At 30.5% G+C, this 19,832-nt stretch overlaps 1 protein-coding gene, 1 long non-coding RNA gene and 1 pseudogene across 2 annotated transcripts; 1 reads left to right on the top strand and 2 right to left on the bottom strand.

The window, feature by feature from the left end:
- Positions 1 to 1,227: 1,227 nt before the first annotated feature.
- On the bottom strand, positions 1,228 to 6,410 carry LOC112687132 (E3 ubiquitin-protein ligase rnf8-A-like). Its single transcript, XM_025559690.1, has 9 exons — positions 6,273 to 6,410; positions 5,944 to 6,054; positions 5,443 to 5,603; positions 4,985 to 5,072; positions 4,776 to 4,883; positions 4,602 to 4,662; positions 4,417 to 4,520; positions 4,159 to 4,357; positions 1,228 to 1,334 (listed from the first exon to the last, which is right to left on the bottom strand). Exons 1-9 carry the CDS (start codon positions 6,408 to 6,410, stop codon positions 1,228 to 1,230), a joined length of 1,077 nt encoding a protein of 358 aa, XP_025415475.1.
- A 9,162-nt stretch (positions 6,411 to 15,572) lies between these two features.
- LOC112687131 lies at positions 15,573 to 16,869 on the bottom strand (annotated as a pseudogene).
- Positions 16,870 to 17,151: 282 nt separating this feature from the next.
- Positions 17,152 to 19,065, top strand: LOC112687119. Its single transcript, XR_003148941.1, has 3 exons — positions 17,152 to 17,643; positions 17,937 to 18,267; positions 18,328 to 19,065. It is a non-coding gene; the product is annotated as an uncharacterized LOC112687119 (long non-coding RNA).
- The last annotated feature ends 767 nt before the right edge of the window (positions 19,066 to 19,832 follow it).

Genomic DNA, 19,832 nt, shown 5'->3' with positions numbered 1-19,832 from the left:
TTTCACCTCCCCCCCTCCCCTCATGACCACAATTCAAATACGCCCTTGGCATATTTACATTTTTTCCCCGTTAAAAAAACCATTGAGTATCCGATACATTTTAAAATTACATAAAATCGTATTGTATAACGTAATTATAAATAAATACTTTGTGTATTCACGATCAAAATTTACAGTTATATCATAGACAACTGCACTAGAGTTTTTAGTCAGTCAAACAATAATGTCATGGTAAATCTCTTTTGGCACAAACCAGTGTTTATTTAAGGAAGGGAACTTGGATTTTGATTAAAACTATTACTTTTTTTTCAAGCTTATATATATACAACTTACATACAATGTTCAGAATTGTATAAAATCAAATATTGTACAAAATTAAATGATACAATTCGCGGTGTGTACAATATTCGTTGTGCAAATCTTAGTTTATAAAAGATAATATCTAAGAATATTTTATTATTATAAAACTGTATATTATATATCATATTATTAAAATAAAATAATATAAACTCATATAGTATACTATATACTATAGTTTATCATGTTATTAAAATAAAATAAAATCGAAAAATTTTTTTATGATTCCCATGTTATTAGCAATTGATGTGTAGGCACTGGTATAACCATGTGCGTAGGCAAAGATTATTTATGGGTTGGGGGTTTGATATATTTAGATTATAACTATTTTTATTATTATCAATCTATTTACTAGCTGGAATTTTGGAAATAGGGGGTTTGAACCTCCAAAACCCCTTTTACCTATACCACTAGGTATAACCCAATAAAAATTATTACGATTATCTGAACAATTTTACAATTATTGTAGATACTGAGACTGACATACTGTTACGACATGTGGGTACTGATTCATATTTAATTACCAGGACTATTTATCAAAATATTTCAACATTGCGTGCTCTTAAAACAAAAACTACAATTGAAGTAGGTAACATATCGTTTAATTGATATATTTTGTACTTTTGGAGCACCTTCAATTCTGTAGTCGGTCGCGCAAGGGCCGTAAATTCGTTAATTGTATAATTGATGAATTATAAAATATATGGCTGTAACTTAAAATTGTACATAGTTGTACCATGGTAAATTCTCAGAGCCAAGGAAGTATTGAAAAACCAAATAAAGATGTACAAGACAGTTTTAGGCTGATAACAAATCCAAAAAATGAAGTGAAGGTCTTCGATTTTACCAGTTTCAAAAAAATAGTAACTATCACTCTGGTATTAAACAATCTCCATTTGAGGCATTGTTTGGCTGAAAAGCACAAATTCGACTCACTTCTAGTATCCTACCAGGGAATATACTTAAAACATTAAAGTCTGAAAATGAACTACTACAAGCAATTTATTCAGTTCATTAATTAATGAAAGTTAATATATTAATGAATTTAATATTTCATATAATTAATGATAGGCAGAAAATATAAGTGAAGATATTATTTTAGAACGGGCCTCAACTTCAAGAAAAAATACGATTGTGCAGGGTAAAATTAAAAACTAATCAAAACTTATCTATGAATTAATTAATTCGAATGAAAACAGTATTTTAAAATATCCAGTCATTTCAATTGTTACATATATAACGTTACCTATACCAGATGTAGATAGAAGTAAAGAAGATTCCAGAAATATCATAGGTAATACATTATTTTATTAGATCATATAATGAAAGTAACGTCAGAGATTTGTATAAAACCGGTAAGAAAAATGAGGTTATTGTACAATTATTCAGCCGTAATAAATTTTCAGCTTGTGATGGGGAAAATATACTAAGCACAAAATATATACCGGCTGATAAAATTAATCTAAGAGCTGCAAATACGAAAAAATCAATGTTTAAAGGCATTTTGAAATTTTTTTGTACACGGAAGTGCCATAATAATAAATTTATATGTAAAAAGGAAACTCTATAATGCAACTCTCGCTGTCATAACTCACTTGAGTGTAAAAACAAATAATTGTATATTTATTTTATTATATTATATTTTTTATTTTTTTCATTATAGGTACTTACTTAATATAATATTATAAAATGTATTCGTTAAACTAGATAAATACACTATTTTTATATTGGTAAGTACAATATTATTCCACAACGTACCTCTCGTTCCATAACCTATTTCCATGTTATTTGATTTTGTTTTATTTTAGATATTATTTTTTATAAACTGTATGACTGTGGTTAAAATTTGATTTGTATAATATATTTTTTTAAATTTTTTGATCTATACAACTCATGTTGTACATATCGCAAATTGTATAATTGTATATTGCACAAACCATTTACTTTGTACGACATCATTGTACATTTCGCGATGTATACAAAAATACTTATGCATATTGTGATACAATTTCAAACTTTGTATATAACATATATATATATATATATATATTTCTAATAATTGGTGAAACTAGGTAGAATAAGATACGAGTACATATAGACAAATTAATGATATTGCTTTATTGGTTTTTTTAAACTTAAAATCAATGTTACCGTTGCTCTTGAAAGATTCTGATTGAAAAAAGTTATCTGGATAAATATATATTTTTAAAAGTGGTCAATATAGTGGCAGAACCAATTTTTTTAGTAAGGTGGGTACGTTGAACTCTTTCAAGAGTTTTATCTATTGCTCAAAAAAAAAAAAAAAAATTAAAAAATTGGCATATACCATAGATAGGTAAGATAATGACATACAATTTTTTATTAAGTTGGGGAACAGAACTTGATGAAAAAGGAGAAGTCTCTTTGTTATTAAACTATAATCGATTAAAATTTGGAAAAAAATAAAAATTTCTTTGAACAGCACAAAATATTTCGAAATGTCTTTAAAATGCTAATATGAGTACTTAATAAATCTTTCATATAGTTATGAATCATAACTATAAATTCTCGTATTTATCATAAGTTATGATAAATACGATAATTTATAGAATAAAAAAAAAAATACAGTTTTATGGAAATATGTTGAAATATTAGATTTAGTCGAAATTTTATCTTGAAAACCTGAATTTTCCAAACCACAAATTTGACCTTTAACCCTCCCCCCCTGTATGCGCCACTGAAATTAGTAAATTTATGGTGTTTTATTATTATATTTTAATATTACATTTTGTGTACAAGTATATATAATTTATATTAATTTGACACTACCGAGGGTCTGGGAGATGATTGATCGTTCGCCTCCTTGGCCAATTCACCTCTGTTATTGAAGATCTTTGTATTAGATATCAGGACATTTTATTGATATTTTCGAAAAATGCTCAGAGAACATGAACATTTAAATTTTCTATTTAAAAATCTAAAATAGCTCAAAAATCTATTAAAAATTACCGTCTATATCAAACCGATTTTATGAGTATTCTTTAAACTATCAATTCTTTTCAATTATATATTTTTCGATTTAATACGAAAACAAAAATTATACATTGTAGAAAATTGTTAAAATGCTGTACATTTTGTTGTTATTTGGTAATTTTTCATTAGTTTACGGAAATTATTAAGTAAACTATTTGAAAAATCTTAAAATAATTCCTTGAAAGTATCAACTAAATAATATTTCTTTATCAAGCTCTTTCACAAGCTTTTCATTATTACGGTTGTTAAAATAATCCTTCTGGTCGAAATTGTATATACGAACACAATAAAAAACACACATTATAATAAAACCGTTTTTATTTTTATTCAACAATTAAACATTTTATTTAAAAAATTATTTGATAAAAGAAAAATGTTATTTTTCTTTTAGATCAGAATCAATTTACTAATTTTATATAACGTACAATGAGAACAGTATTTATTGCAAATAAATGACAGTAATGACATTGTTAAATATTTTTTTAATGAATACAACCACTTCTACTGGATAATCAATATTAGGATATGCTGGTCATAGATGATATATACGTTGTACCGTTGGATACCTCCTTATACGCTCACATCGATTTCTTTTTTTCTCGGTAGGTGGTCTTAAAAGAAGCCCTTTAATTATTTAAAAAACATAAGCATTGTACAGAGTGTAAAATAAATATATAAAAAAATAATAAATGATAAGTAAATTAGTCCAAAAACGCTTATTAGATGGTCTATATATGTAATAAGATATCAGACACAAAAAAAAATGAAATATTATCAAAAAGTGCATACTTTCTCTTTGTAAAGACTGTCTTTGATCGTTAACTTCACCACCTATCAAATCGCAAATGTTGGTAATATAATTGTCCAAAGTCAAACAGTTAGAATAATATGTAATATGAGTTCTGCAAATAGGACACGCTGGATTACTACTCTTCCATGTCTCAATGCAAATTTCACAAAAAGTATGATTGCAATTTAGAACCATAGCCTGAAAAAATAAAATAAGTTATTATATCAAGTAAATAATAAAAATTAAAAATTGTTTACCTTGTACATTAATTCATTGCAAATAGTACATTGTAATTCAGTTTCTAACTGAGAATAGATTTGTTTTTTGAACGAATTAGGTGAATTCACATCATTTAATGCTTCTAAAATTTTTATTGAAATAAATTAATCAAGAACATTTCAATCAGAAATATAGGACATAAGAAATGTATAAAACAACATACCCTTTAATTTCACCATTAATGTAGAAATTTCGTTTGTCATTTTTTGAATCGCATCGTTTTGCTTAAAGATAATGGTATATAAATTAAAATACAAATATAATCATGAAATTGTTTTCATAATATATGATGAAATATAAGAAAAATACGATTGAATGAACATTGATTTTTACTTACTTTTTCATTTTCTATACTTGTAATCTCCACAATATTGCTCATCATATTTTGTATTTCATCTAATTTAGTTTTCGCATTATTGCGTAATACTATATGGTCAGCTTTTATCTATAATCGAACAACAATAATAATGATTATTAAAACACTGTGATATTTTAAATATTATCAGAAATTTCTAACAAAATGACAACTAATAAAGTTAAACTTACATTCAATATTTCCTTTTGAATGGTTTTTATGTTCATTTTACACGTTTCGTCTTCAGTATGATCTTCTAAATCATGTTCATTGTATAATCTAATTGTTGAACAGATATATTTATTAAGTCAATAGAAATAATAAATATACTTTAAATTATTAAAATAATAAAAGTAGCAATAATTTGAATTCTTGTTTTAGTGTTCTTTTACCAGAATAATGATAATCTTTATTATTAAATGGTTCGAATAGACACACATATGTAGTAAATAGAAGAGTTATATTATTATACTTATTTAAAAAAATATTTCCGACATAAAATAAAAATATTAGCGCTAAATACAAAAAAAAAATTAATATTGTGTTAAGAATAGTTTTAATTTTCTAATTTTCAGTTATTTAAACATAAATGTTCCTTTTAAATATTTTTAATTTAATTACATTACTATTTTAAATCAATTTTATTTACCTTGGTTTTTTGTTAGAGATATTGGGTAAGATAAATTTGTAAGTTATAGTAATATTTCTTTCATCACCGAAGCCAATAAGATCTCCATGATGTAATTGTTTGATATTAGTCTTACTACTTGAAAGTCTTTTGCAATTCAAGAAAGTACCTGAGCGTGACTGCTATTTTTTGATTTATATAAAAAAAAAAAATAATTGTAAGGATTAAATTCAAAAACATAAATTTCATAGTTCTTATTCGATATAGGTTTTTAATTTATATAAAACTAATTATTTTATTGAAAACATTTTTCAATAATATAAAAATTCAAAATTATGAAGTTAATGAAATTAAATTAAAATTAAAATTAATTAATACAATATATTATTAAATGTTTAAACAATTTATTAAAAATAATTTTATATTTTTCATTATATTATATAAGTCATATATCCTAGGCAAACTCGAAAATAATATCAGGATCATAAGACTTCTCTAAATAAAAATAGATAATCCACTTACTAAATCAGATATGAAATAATGGTTATTTTCATATCTGATAGAACAGTGACGACGAGATATGAATGACTCTTCGATGATGATCGAAGAGGTAAGATCACGTCCAATGATAAACTGTAGACATAAATATTAATGTCAGTTATTAGTCTTATAGGTATATAATTAAAAGATTATATATTAGACAATATCAACTTATAGCCACCATCCAGTCAATCACACAGAGGACCAGGCGCTAAGGAAAAGAGCACTAAAAGAGCACTAAGAGCACTGAAATTTCAATTGTGACACAGCCACACGACCAATAAAATAGTACCAATATTAGTTAAACGTACTTCTGAATCCTGATTAATCGGAACCATCCGACCATTCTCTATATCCATTAAGGATGCTCCCACCGAACAATCTTCGTTGATGGGTCGTTTACTTCTAAGCTTGGAAGACTGCACTTCATTCTTTATATCTTTTAACATAATGCTTGATGAGCAATGCGCAACATAAAGATAAACAGTATTTTTCTAACCGTATACGGTCATTTTCGAGCGATCGGTCATTAAAGGCGGGACGAAAAATGCCATTTGAATACGAAAAACGTTTATGCGAATTACCGTTACGCTCGATAGCGATACGATCGCGTAGTAATGTGTTTAACAAGAAGTTACATATTGTTAAATCCGCGATTTAAGTTGCATATTAGTGATGGGTCGAACCCTGATTTTTTAAATCGAATCGAACTTGAACCGAACTTTAAATTATTTTTTCGAACTCGAACTGAACCGAACCTATTATAATTTTAAGTCGAACTCGAATTCGAACTCAATATTTTTTATCATGTACATTGTACCATAAACTTTATAACGTTGCTTGGGATATCTATGTATATTTAATCAATGATTGTTCCTACCTACAAATTAAATCAACCATATTTATTAATTACTATTGTATTTTAAGTTTTCGTATTACCTATTCTACATTTTAACTTTTAAGTCTAAGTAATTGTATTGTTTACAATACATTTAAATTTTAAATAATTTCTTCTTATTATTTTTCAAAACTAATATTGTGCTCTCCAGGCCCTATTTTATATGCAACCCGACATACAATGTACACCACGAATGTACAAGTGTGCACTATGGTCTACAAAACAAAAATTAAATAATAAGCCAACTACTAGGAAATATGAGTATTATTGATTTTTTTTAAATTTAATTCATATATATATATATATATATTATGTATGTAATATATTCCTTTTTCTAAGACAGTAGCGAGACTAAATTTTAATTTAAAGCAGTAAAATCAAGTGTGCAGTCCGAAATTTTATAAATAATAGAGCCTGGTGCTCTCTGGTGTTGTCTTGTAGCTTATAAAATATTATTTGAGTATTGAGTATTGAGTATAATATGACAGTACAATCAATACATTTTAATAATATATAAAAAAAAATAGTAATAATAACTATAATTCACAAATATAGAATGATTAGTAGAATTTATAATGTAAGACGTAAGTTGTAAACATGATTTTATTAACAGCGCAGTCGCGTATTGGAAATTACCATGGATTTACCCAAAATAAATTTTAACCTCTACAATAAATATGATAAAAACAAAAATATCTATATTATGAATGTAGATACTAGAGATCAGCACGGGCCGGGCTAGCCCGACCCAGCCCGACCTACACCGAGCTTGGTCCGGACCGGGCCATAATTTAAATATTACGGATTTGTTATAGGTGGGATCGTAATGTTATTCATTGGGCCGGGTCGGTTAAAATTAAAACTAATTAATTTAATTTATAGCATTATATATTTTATATCTATAAATAATTTTATATTTTAATTTTAATAAAATTTAGCATTTTTTTTTTTTTTTTTTTGTAATACATTTATTGTCTTTATAAAATGATTTTGTCTGCTAAGTCAATACTGAAAGGAAGTATACAGTTGATGTGTGTTTTTATTTACAAACGGGCATAGTCGGGTTGGACTTTGAAAAAAAATTATAAACGGGCCTGGTCGGACTAGACTTAAAAAAATTAAATATGGACCGGACATGGACGACGACAATTTATAAGTTTTGGGCAGGATCGGGCCGAAAAAAAACAGCTCGTGCTAGTCTCTAGTAGATACACTGCCTCTATTGGTAATAAACAACTTATTAATATTTTGGTCAGTGGAGGGTAGATGTGTAGCAGGCGACTGGAAAAATAACATTATTATTATAAATAATGCATAACGTGCCCGTTACTGATTATCAATTTCTATTGCCAATAGTCTAATTATTTCTAAATAATCATTATCAATTTTTATTTTTCAAAAATAACTTTTGAAGAATTGTACAAATATTTGGTTTTCGAATTATCGTGGCCAGTAAATCTGGTTTGACAAATATTTTCAAGTTCGATTTTGAATGAACATCAAGGGCTCGGTTCGGTTCAGTTCGAAATTCAAACAGTTCGACCCACCACTATATATATATATTATATTTTAAAATATATATTTTTCGAGTTGCTACGAAAACAAAAATTCGATTTTGTAGAAAATTGTTGAAATGCATTAAATTTTGTTACTTGGTAATTTTTGTTAGTTTACCACAATTATTAAGTAAACTATTTGAAAAATCTTAAAATAATTCCTTGAAAGTATTAACTAGATAATATTTCTTTGTCAAGCTCTTTCACAAGCTTTTCGTTAGTATGATTATTGAAACAATCCTTCTGGTCGAAATTGTATATACGAACACAATAAAAAAAAACACATTATAATAAAACCATTTTATTCGGATTCTTAAACATTTTATTTGAAATATAATTTTAAAATAAGAAAAATATTATTTTTCTTTTAGATCAAAATCAATTTATTAATTTTATATAACGTACAATGAGAACAGTATTTATTGCAAAGAAATGACAATAATGACATTGTTAAACATTTTTTTAGTATAAATAATTTATATGTTATCTACTATCAAATCATTTTGAGTACTTACCAACCAGTCGCCGAAGCAGTTCTCGCCTTGATGAATTCATGATTTTATAAATTATCTAGATAGATAGATTTTTTTATGTAGATATAAATGTAGATTAATATATCAAAAATTATATATAACAAAACCGTGAAAAACTAATAAGAAGTTAATATCTGTTTTGGACGGACATAATATTCTTACCAATTCAATAGACTGACACTGATATATAACGCTGATGTTATAATCAATAACTGAAATATATTTGTAATATTTATATTACACTGTTGTCATCTCCTAGTTACGTAGTTCCTAAATTTATTTTTATCGTTGTTTTAGCCGTAAAACTTGTTACGTACGTTTTTAATAATGCAAAATTATATATCTTATATTATGCACAGAATTTAATTTTCATGTGTATGTAGGGATATAGTCCGTATGTACGTAAAGGTTTTAATGAGCTCGAAGGAAGTTTCCTTAAGTGTTTCCCCTCTGAATCCACATTTGAACGCAACATAATATACTTAAAAACAAAAGTGTAGTTTAGTGTCCTCAGTGGAGAGTTTCTTGTACTTATTATATAGATAGAATACATAGTGTAAATAAATATATATATATTTATGTATATTGATGATTATATAAATAAATACTATAGTATTTATTTAAAACAAATTCCTTGATTTTTGGTAATGATTTTATATAAAAAACTGACTATGTTATAATAGTTTTATATTAGATGATAACATTTAATCGTTTAATCCGTCTTGAATCTATGATAAAAATTGATTTGTTATGTTATTCGTATCAAAGCTTGATTAGAATTTAATTTCTATACTGTTCGCAGTTTGTTCTCGGAAAGTTTTTATTTTTATTTTTTTCTATTATTCTACTTCACTTGTGTATTTATTGAAATTATTATGAGCTCAGCTATTAAGACAATATTATATTAAAGTGTATAAGTTTAGTAATCATTGATAAAACCGATTGAAAGATACCCATTAGAAGGTCAATTTTATTTACAACTGCAATAATGATTTTAGTATTTTAAATAAATAGTTTCATTATTATTTTACATATATTTTTGAGGTATTTAATTTCCCTAAACCCTATTTAAGTTCATTATTTGTGTTGGTAAATAATTCGAAGGGAATACCACATCTACTCAGTACTCATTCATAGTACAAAAGTAAATTTAATAATAAAATAATAATAAATAATAATAATATTAATAATTAAGTATATTTAATACTTAATTGTATTAAGTCGACAAATTTATTCGGTAAGCCTTAAACCTCATCCGCATATTTATTGTACAAGTTGCACGTACCTAATTACATATAATAAATATGTATGTATACATTTATTTAATTTAGATCTATAGTTTTGGAGTATGGAAGCCGCCTATTCGTGATTTAAATTCTGTATGACTTAGCTAACTTATTCATGTTAATAATTAGCTCTACAAGTAGATATACATGTATATGTATTTAAGTATGTATACTCGTAATATTACTTTTATGATGAAGATAAAAGACTACGACGGGAAGTATAACACGTACCGAGTAATAGGCATTATTAAGATCACATAAGAGACACAGGGTTTCACTTTAAATTCATGTGATTAAGATCTTAAATGTCAATGTTGTGGTTAATACACAGTATACTTTAAAATAACACTAATAAGCAGGGCTCGGAAGTTCTAGCAAATGCATATTTTTCTTGGTTCATCCTAGAACATCCAAAGAAAGAAACAAATATGTTTCTCATTGCTCGGATATCATACACAAAATTTAATTTTGCTATTTTTTGCATATTTACGGGTTTTATTGCTATTTTGCTAATTTAGGGTTTATATTGCTATTTTCGTGTATATTTTCACATAATGTAGGAAATAATCAAATTTTGTTGATCATAATTGTATTTACTTGGTTATGTTTTTAAAAATATTTTAATTATTGGAAATAAATAACTTCATCAAATATTATTTTATGTTTTCATTGATAATTTGTTGTATCAATAATTAGTGACGTCATTGTTATTCCCTTATTATATCATTGCATTAGATTATCAAACATTTTAATAATCTAGGATAATTATCAAGATAAATGTATAAAGTAATTTAATAATAAGTACATTTTTACAAATATATTTATGTAATTTAACATTTTTGTTAACATTTTATTATTCAATCAGTCCAGACTGTGTCTAATTAGCCTAAAAATTTGTAAAATTACATTTTTTTCAATTTTTCGTGCTATTTATAGCGCATATTTTAGAGTTTTTAAGTGCATATTTAAGAACTAAAAAGTAACCAATCGGAGGTCGTTATCATTACACGTGTAATGATTGGTTTTGCTCATAATTTTTTTTCATAACGAACAAAAAATTTTCGGCCTCAAGTTAATGAAATGAAGTGTGGTCACCAACTTTGCAGTTGATGACGATTTTTACTTTTGAATCGTATACACTAAATATATTAGTATACTATCCAGTTAAAAAATACAATTTTTATGCGCGATGCAGTTACACGCGGTGTTTCGGATTTCACGAATGACTTGTTGATCGAGCGTTACGAGTGTGTCCTGGTGTAATATTACAATAATACATTGGCGGCCGAAATTTAATTTAAGTGACTGAAAATACCTAAAACTATTATAATCAAACATAAAAATCGAAATCGATCAGAATTCTTGTTGAATGGATAACGTGATTTACTGGACTACGTTCATAAATTACAAAAACATGTACATGTGATGTCAATAGGAGACATTGGAATTATTTAACTCAACGTTACATCAGCAGATGGCGTTGTTCGTACCATCAACCGGTAATTCGAAGAAATTTTTATTACAAAACTACGAACGGTAATCGATCTATGTCCGACGTCAGTCAATAAGCGGTGGTCCGACGTAATTCTTTTTCTTCTTCTTCTTCTTCTTCTTCTCTTTCAGGTAGTCGGCCACTAGGATCATCCCGTCAAACACCCCATCTTACATTCACTGGCCCTTCGTTCACGATATTTTATTGTTAGCCAGTTTGAAACGGCAAGCTGAATATGCAATGATATGTAAAGTGAGTACTTGTAAAAATTTAAGTGTGTCCGAATTAATTTTTCACGTTCACTAGAAGTATGTACATGGATTAATGATTGAATGGAACGATCATCGAATCGTATACGGCGATGTGGGACCTTTGCTTCGTTTGACTTATTTCCCATAAAAAATCAAAAGGATTCTATAGTCTCCCCTTGACTTAAAAGTTATTTCATTCATGTTATAATATTTTGAAGGTTCTATAAAATGAATATTTATACAATTAAATGATAGATACGTTCATTTTTATAGTTTTGAATATTTTTACTTTTCAAAACACAGTATACAGTAACTCCTATTCTTCCCCTTATTCTTCATTCTAGTCGAATTCTCGACTTCTGTTAAAGTTCCTTTAAAATTATAACTCTTGCGTCATTTTAAATTTGTCTTATGTAAGAGTTTCGAGGACGCGTTGCAGTTATCTTTATTTCTATCGAAGTTTCTATAATTATATTAAGCAACTCCTGTGAATAAAAATAAAAATTTAAAATGATTATAATTTAAAACGAATTTCGTAAAACCGATGACATTACAATGAGTTACGTCCTTCTGTAGCTATTCAATAGAATTACCTTTACCTTCGAAATGTGTACTCAATGTCCCTCCATATTTCATCATCTTCTTCATCTTCTAACTCTTCTATTTGCATTCTATGTCCTCCTCGTCCTCTTCTGGTATCGTGGTCCGATGCACCAAACGGACACGTCGTTACTGACTGCCTCGGAATGACTAAGTCCGTAGACAGAGATAACCGGCTCCGTTTCAAAACACTGAACGGCAGAAAGAACGGGTGTATCCGTGGCATATTTAACAGAATGCAAACGGCTTGGAATCTGATTTCACATTAGATTCGATAAAAACTACCAGCATTGTTTTTGACGGCGTCGGTTATGAATGTACAATAACCGTCACGATTTTACTACAACCGAATACATTTTGCTCACTCCGTCGGAGTTCACCGATGTGAAAATCGGCGACCATATGGTCTGCGTCCAACGGTCTAACGGTGACAGATCTTCTTCGTGACAATTTCGGCAAGTCATCTCATCGTCATAAACGTCATCACACTTCCAAGTACAGGAATCCATACTAAATGCACAACTCTTTTTTTTTCAGGATAAAAAAATAACACGCCGTTTCAAGCTGCAGATGTTGGCTTTATTTCGAATCATTCGAGTGTGAAAACGATTCTCGATCGAGTTCGCATCTGATATCACGATGTTTTCCGATGTCTTACGGCTGTACATCGATGACGTAAAATACGTCGTACAGCGATACTCCAACGTAGCTCGCATAAGCAAACACCGGAGTACAGACCCGAACATTTTTAACGCTGATGTTATGATATTAATAAATCAATAATTATTATTGCTTGACAACTATTTCTCCGTTCTTCGACAATATACAGGTTACTATAAATTATACTTTGAAGTATTATAGATCACAATTATCTATAGAACAGAAAGGGTAAATTTTGTATACAATTTTGTAAGAAGTAATATTAGTGATATTATCTTTAAGTTCAAATTTTGTGAATATAACACCCTTCGATAGAAAAATGATTTCATTTACGTCATTACATCTTGGAGGTAATGACGCGACTAGGAGTGTTGTAACTCTCTCCGAAAATAAATCCCGATTACGCCACTACTTGGAGGTTTAATAGAATAAATAATAAATAATACGATTTTCTTAAATAAAACTAATTTAAATGGTAGATACCTGCCTTCGTTTGCCGTTTTGAATATGTTTATTATTTCAACCCGTACAGCTACGTAGGTATGCTACAGTGACTCCCATTAACCACCAATCCATTAACTTAACCTAACGACTGCTCAGATGCGCAATAGCGTTGCTATTGTTTACACGTAAATAATATTTAAATAAATGATATACAAAATATTTTTTGATTTTATTTTCTTAATAAAAACGTACATTTAATTTGTTGGTGTTCCGAAGCCGAATTTTTTCGTACACATTTCAACAATCGATTACTGCTGGATCTGTAATTATATATCATGTGAAACGCTATTAAAACACATACCTAATATAAAATTACATTGATTCGGAATATGAGATTACTAAAATATGCAGTAACTAAAATGTAGCTAGTTTTAAAACTACACGGATATAGTTTTTTTTTTAAAAAATAAACAAAAATTTTGGTCGGTTGCCTTTAGACGTAAAACTCAATAAATTATACGTCGTATTAAGTGTATAATCGTAGTTTTTCCGAAGTTGTTATCCAGTATCCATCCACGTCGATCATATTTTTTTATAAACATACAGTGTGCAACTTGAATAACGTATACTTTATGTCTTAAACCGTTTTCGTGAAATAGAAACCCTTGCGTCATGTGATTGGTTTTCGTTGTTAGAAAATCGTCTGAACGTAATTTATACGTTTTATTTGAATATTTATCGAATTACAAAAACATTAAAACTGAACTGTTACTAAAAGTCAGTCCCGAAGTTGTAAATTATTGATACCAGTTATGCACTTCCACCAATTGACCTGTAACATTATGCACGAGGCATCGTTGTTGTGCAGTGACCGATGCAAATTTAAAACGTACCAATACCTGATCGAAATAACCATAAAGAGATTGTCGTCTTAACTCGTTTGATTAATATTTCGATGGTTCAAAAGAAGAACCTAAGAACGAAGGAAATATTAATCATAATACCTTATCTTCGCGCAGTTTCCCTATTAGGATTTACATGGTTACCGCGCGATTCCGATGGTTCACGATATACAAGTCCGTTGACCGTCGTAGCGTATAGCTGGTGTAATTTACGACTTAAGCGCCGGTTTTCAGTGACTCCGGTTGTAATGTTGTTGCAGCGGATAATATCCGTATGATATTACGAAGTTTTTAAAACAAACGAGGAAAACCAATCACAGAATATTGTGCGAAACGAGACACGGATTTTTTTTAACGGAACGAATGAGGTGCACGAGGGAAGACCGCATGCAATACGATAAATAAAATAGAAATAAGAATGAGATGGGGCGAAGGGGACGATTGGCCCCCCGGGCGCCAACATTTTAGAGGCACGTCAAAATGTGTTTTCGCGCCTAGTTATATTTTAAAAACAGTGATTGAAGTTGATTCCGAGTACATTCCGAGTTCCGACGCACTCGAGTTGAAATTAAATTGAACGAACGTAGGATCATTCGTTTGATAATCTTCGCGCGGCATATAACGGCCTAGTCCGGTTGTCGTACTACGGGCTCACAATTCAAGCTCGTGATCCGCCAGGATCAGGCTCGGCTCGAGTGTTTCAACAAACATAGGCGAAATTTAGTTTTTGCCGCCCCTTACGTGTAAATATTTTATCAAATATTTTTATTTTTTTTTTATACATAAAAATTGTCCAGTAAAAATGCCATCCTAGGCGCGGGCCTATGTCGCCTACCCCTTGAACCGGGCCTGACCCGGATCGCGACTGCGATCGAACAATTAAATATAAGTTATATGTTAATTTAGTGTAACTGTTTACCCATTTTCCCATATCCTCTGGCTGATTGTCTAAACGTGGCACCGGCCGCCGCGCGAGACGTGCGCGCGCCTCAAACGGGCGGCCGCGTTTCTTCCTCGTCAATCAGCAGCTGAAAGTTCTCCGTCGCCTTGGCCGACGGCCGTTTGTTCCAGGCGGTGTTCGGCACGCCGTCGGGCGGCAGCACCACTCGCAGCACGTTGCCGACCAGCTCCTTCTTCAGCGCCCGGTCCAGCTCGGACGTGGCGACCAGCGACGGGCTGGAGTTGATCTCCAGCAGCCACGGCTTGAGTTTCCGGTCGACCATGACGTCGTAACCGTAACACTCGAAGCAGTGCTTGTCGTAGAACATGACCGGCTGGACCGCCTTCAGCGAGTGCACGATTAACGCGCGCACGTCGGCGATCAGCGCGCGCGTGGCCGCCTTGCCGCGGGTGCGGTCCAGGTGCTCCTTGAGCGTCCCGATGGTCACCTTGTTCACCTTGCCCGGCTGCTTCTGCACGGACGCGTTGGTCAGGTGCACGAACCCGTTCTCCATCTCGGACGCCCTGTTGGTGTACGGCACCGTGCATATCCGACATATGCCGTGGTTGAACAGGTACGCCTTCAGCGGCCGGAACGACGTGACCAGCACGTACAGCCGCATGTCGCACTTCTTGCCGTACAGCAGCAGCGGCTTGGTCACGTATCTGGATATGACGTACGGTTCCGGGGCGCCGGTCAGCCGATAGTCCAACGTGTGCCGGTACGCGGGCGACCATCGGTCCACCTGCGACAGCCGGTTGACCAGGAATATCCCGTTGCCGTGGCACTTGCCCACCGGCTTCATGATCCACACCTTCGATTCGCCACGCGTGAACTCCTCCAGGAACAGGTCGTACTCCTTGGGCATCTCGAACGTGGTGGGGAAGAAGTCGGTCGCGTCCGACCGCCTCGTTCCGGCCGCGTCTCTTTTCAGCTCGCGGTTGTACCGTCTGATGTTCTTCAGCAGCAGGTCCTTGCGGCACAGCTCCGAGCTGTTGGGGAAATGGTTGACCATCTGGTTGGCCAGCATCCGGTAGCCCTGGTCGCCCCGGAACAGGGTGCAACATTTCTTCTGCGTGGCCCAGTAGATGTTCCAGTCCTTCTTCGGGCCCACCGCCGTCCACTTCATCTTCTTGAAACACTCCGTCACGACCGGGTTATGGGTGTCCAGATAAAATTTCATGTTCCGTGCAGTCCGTGTGCGGCGGCGGGGTGGGGGGCTCCGGTACGAGTTTCGGTTTGCGCGTGTTTCGCGAGTCCAGGTATGTTTCGAACCTTGTGCTTGTCTTTTGCGTGTTCTAATACGTCGCAACGGAGTCGTTTATTGTTTGTGGCCAGGAAAACAGGTATGTATGCATTTCGACTAAGCCCCCCTCCCCAAAAAAAAAAAAGTTTGAAAGCCCCCCCGAAATTATTAAACCGTTTTCATAGTGTAAAATATTAAAATAGGTACTTATTTTACAACAATCACCAAAATCTTGAACTCTATACAATATTTTTTTTCCGAAATGTTGTCAAATGTCAATATAATTATTATTATACCATATTATATTTATAATTAATCGTCATCGATGCGCACCGGCTGACCGTCGCGATGGATTGTTATCGCATTATAGCAATGACAAAAATAGAAATTTCCGATAATCAGACTTTGATAAACATTAGTAATTTGCCCGATTGCCGATTCGACCGTTTCGTCTTTCGTGTTGCTTTGTTCACTGTTGTAAATCCAAAACCGTATATTGGGTCGAATGTAATATTAAAATGTAAATGTTGCCTACACGTGTCACGTTGTACTTTTCGTTGTCGCTGTATCTGTATTTTGTAAAATTGTTTATAACTTTGTATAACTGTGTATAACTGTAACCTGTAGTACTTCAGTAATTTCATTAGTGTTTTATTTATTTATTAAAATGTTGAATATTTTTGAATTATTTAATTTTAAAAGAAAACCTAAAGAAGCTGTAAAATCTGAAAACGTGTTACCGAAGGAAGTTCCTGGAAAAACTACAGTACACTCCGACTGGTCATCGAATATTGATTTTGATTCTCGGCTTAAAATTAGTGATATAATTGATTTGGATAACATTAACTATGGTCCATCACGTCCAATTATGAAGGTAGAGATGTTTATGTATTAGAGATAAATATTGGCTATATTGCTTAGCTTATTTTTTATTAAAGTTATTTGCATGCAAAAACTAGATACTAATTACATCTAGGTACTTAACATTTACGATTTACAATTCAACTTTGGTCATAAATAATTAGAAACCTAATGGGTATTAATAATATATAAATATGATTTTTACATTTTACTATTGCAATATTGCATACTTGCTGTTGTTGGTACTATTAAGGTATATAGACATAGAGTGACTATAGTGACTACTACTTTTAAATTATGTTCCAGTCTTATCAAATGACAAAATTTGGTCAACAAAACCGTAGTTTTAATGCATCATATTATTAAGAATATTGTTAAGAAAAAGGAAAGATTCAAATGATATTAAAAATTTCATTGTCACTAGTACTAGCGCACATTACACAGAACCTACACAAAATAACGTACAGACAACCGAAGATTTCTACAGAATAAATGCCTACTTTGTGATATTCTTGATACTCTAGTTACAAAGTTAGAAAAAAGATTTTCGAATGATAGTTTACAAAGGGGCATATCTGTTGATAATTTTTTTCAACTAAAATTTGAAGAAAGTCAATGTTTTATTGATCATTATCAAGTAAATCTTCAGTTTTTAGTTTTATGATAAAAGTCATTAGTACATTTTAATTGTTTTCAGGGATTATTAGGTTTATTGAAAATCAATATTCCGTAAGAGATGACCGTAGCAAAAAACAGCATCTTGCAATCAAGAAATGAAATAAATTATAAAACAATAAAACAAAATATTTCTAAAAGTGTGTTTCCCAACTTATACAAACTACTACAGGTAGCCATAACAATACCAATCAGCTTAGCTACATGTGAATAAAGTTTTTCTGCAATGTGCAAAGTTAAGACACGGTTACGTACGTCTATGCTGAGAGAAAAATTTAATAACTCTTCAATATTATACATTGAAAAAGATATTAATATCAGTATGGAGAATGTTATTGATATATTTGCTAATAAAAATAGGTTTATTGTATTTAAATAATAAAATATTTATTGTATTATAAATTAATGATGTTTAAAGTGCATAATGTATAATTAGTAATGCATATTTAGTAGTTTTGTAATTTAGTAATTTAATGTGTACTGAAGAGTGAAGGTAAGAGTGAGGATGTGAGGGCAAAGCCCCCACAGCTTATTTTGTAAAGAAACATTTAAGCCCCCCCCCCCTAAAATTTAATCCGCCTCTACCTATAAGTATGAAAGAACTGGCGCTCAATCCAAAGTCGATTGAGTACATGATAAAATATGGTATTTCAATTAATTATCTGATTATCGTAACTTTATACTGTTTCGTAAAGATATAAATTATAATTTTTTTAAATACATTTTTCGCGTTTCATACTTGTTATCTTGGTTTTTTTTCTGTTGTACTTGAACGAATCATTAACATTAACATTTTTTTATTAAAACATGTTTAAATTCTCTGTTACATCTCGATCCTATTTGCGTACAATCATAAACCATTCTAATTACATTAATGACATGCCAATGATTGATCTATAATCTTATACATTCTCTATGTCCAAATAGGCATATCTATGCCATGATTGGTTGTCAATCTTACAGTTTTTTGCTAGCTCTTATTCTTTTTGGCACCATTCTGACATCAAGAATGAGGAAAAACAATACCAAATAATTGTGTTGTCCAATTTGCAATTAATTTTTAGAAGAGTAACATTAAGTAAATGAAACAGTAATAACACTGGGTTTAATTTTGCATTATATTTTTTAAAAAATTTAAAACATTGTTTTTACAAATTTTCTAAATAAAAAAAATCATTTTTATTATAGATTATAAAATAGAGTTATTTTTAATTAAACAGATAATTCTAATTAGTTTAAACTTTATGAATTCAAATAATGGAATAATCAATAACAAATTAATTTGGTATATCAACCTCATTTTATATTAGTGTTTATATCTCATCAAATAATTATTAAAACATCATAAATTAATCATACATCTAACATGCGTTAAAATATATCAATACTGAAAACTTAAGTTTAAGACAGTTATTTAATTATATAATGCTATAATTATCTCTAATTTAATCCAGTTACATTAAAAAAAAAAAAAAAATAACTAACAGTTATAATAGTAACTATAATAAACAATACAGTTGTTAATAA

Source organism: Sipha flava, unplaced genomic scaffold (genome assembly GCF_003268045.1).
Source record: "Sipha flava isolate LNK unplaced genomic scaffold, YSA_version1 332_pilon_pilon, whole genome shotgun sequence".
Classification (NCBI taxonomy): domain Eukaryota; kingdom Metazoa; phylum Arthropoda; class Insecta; order Hemiptera; family Aphididae; genus Sipha; species Sipha flava.
Note: the sequence above shows the minus strand (reverse complement) of the source record. Positions and strands in the feature narration are given on the sequence as shown.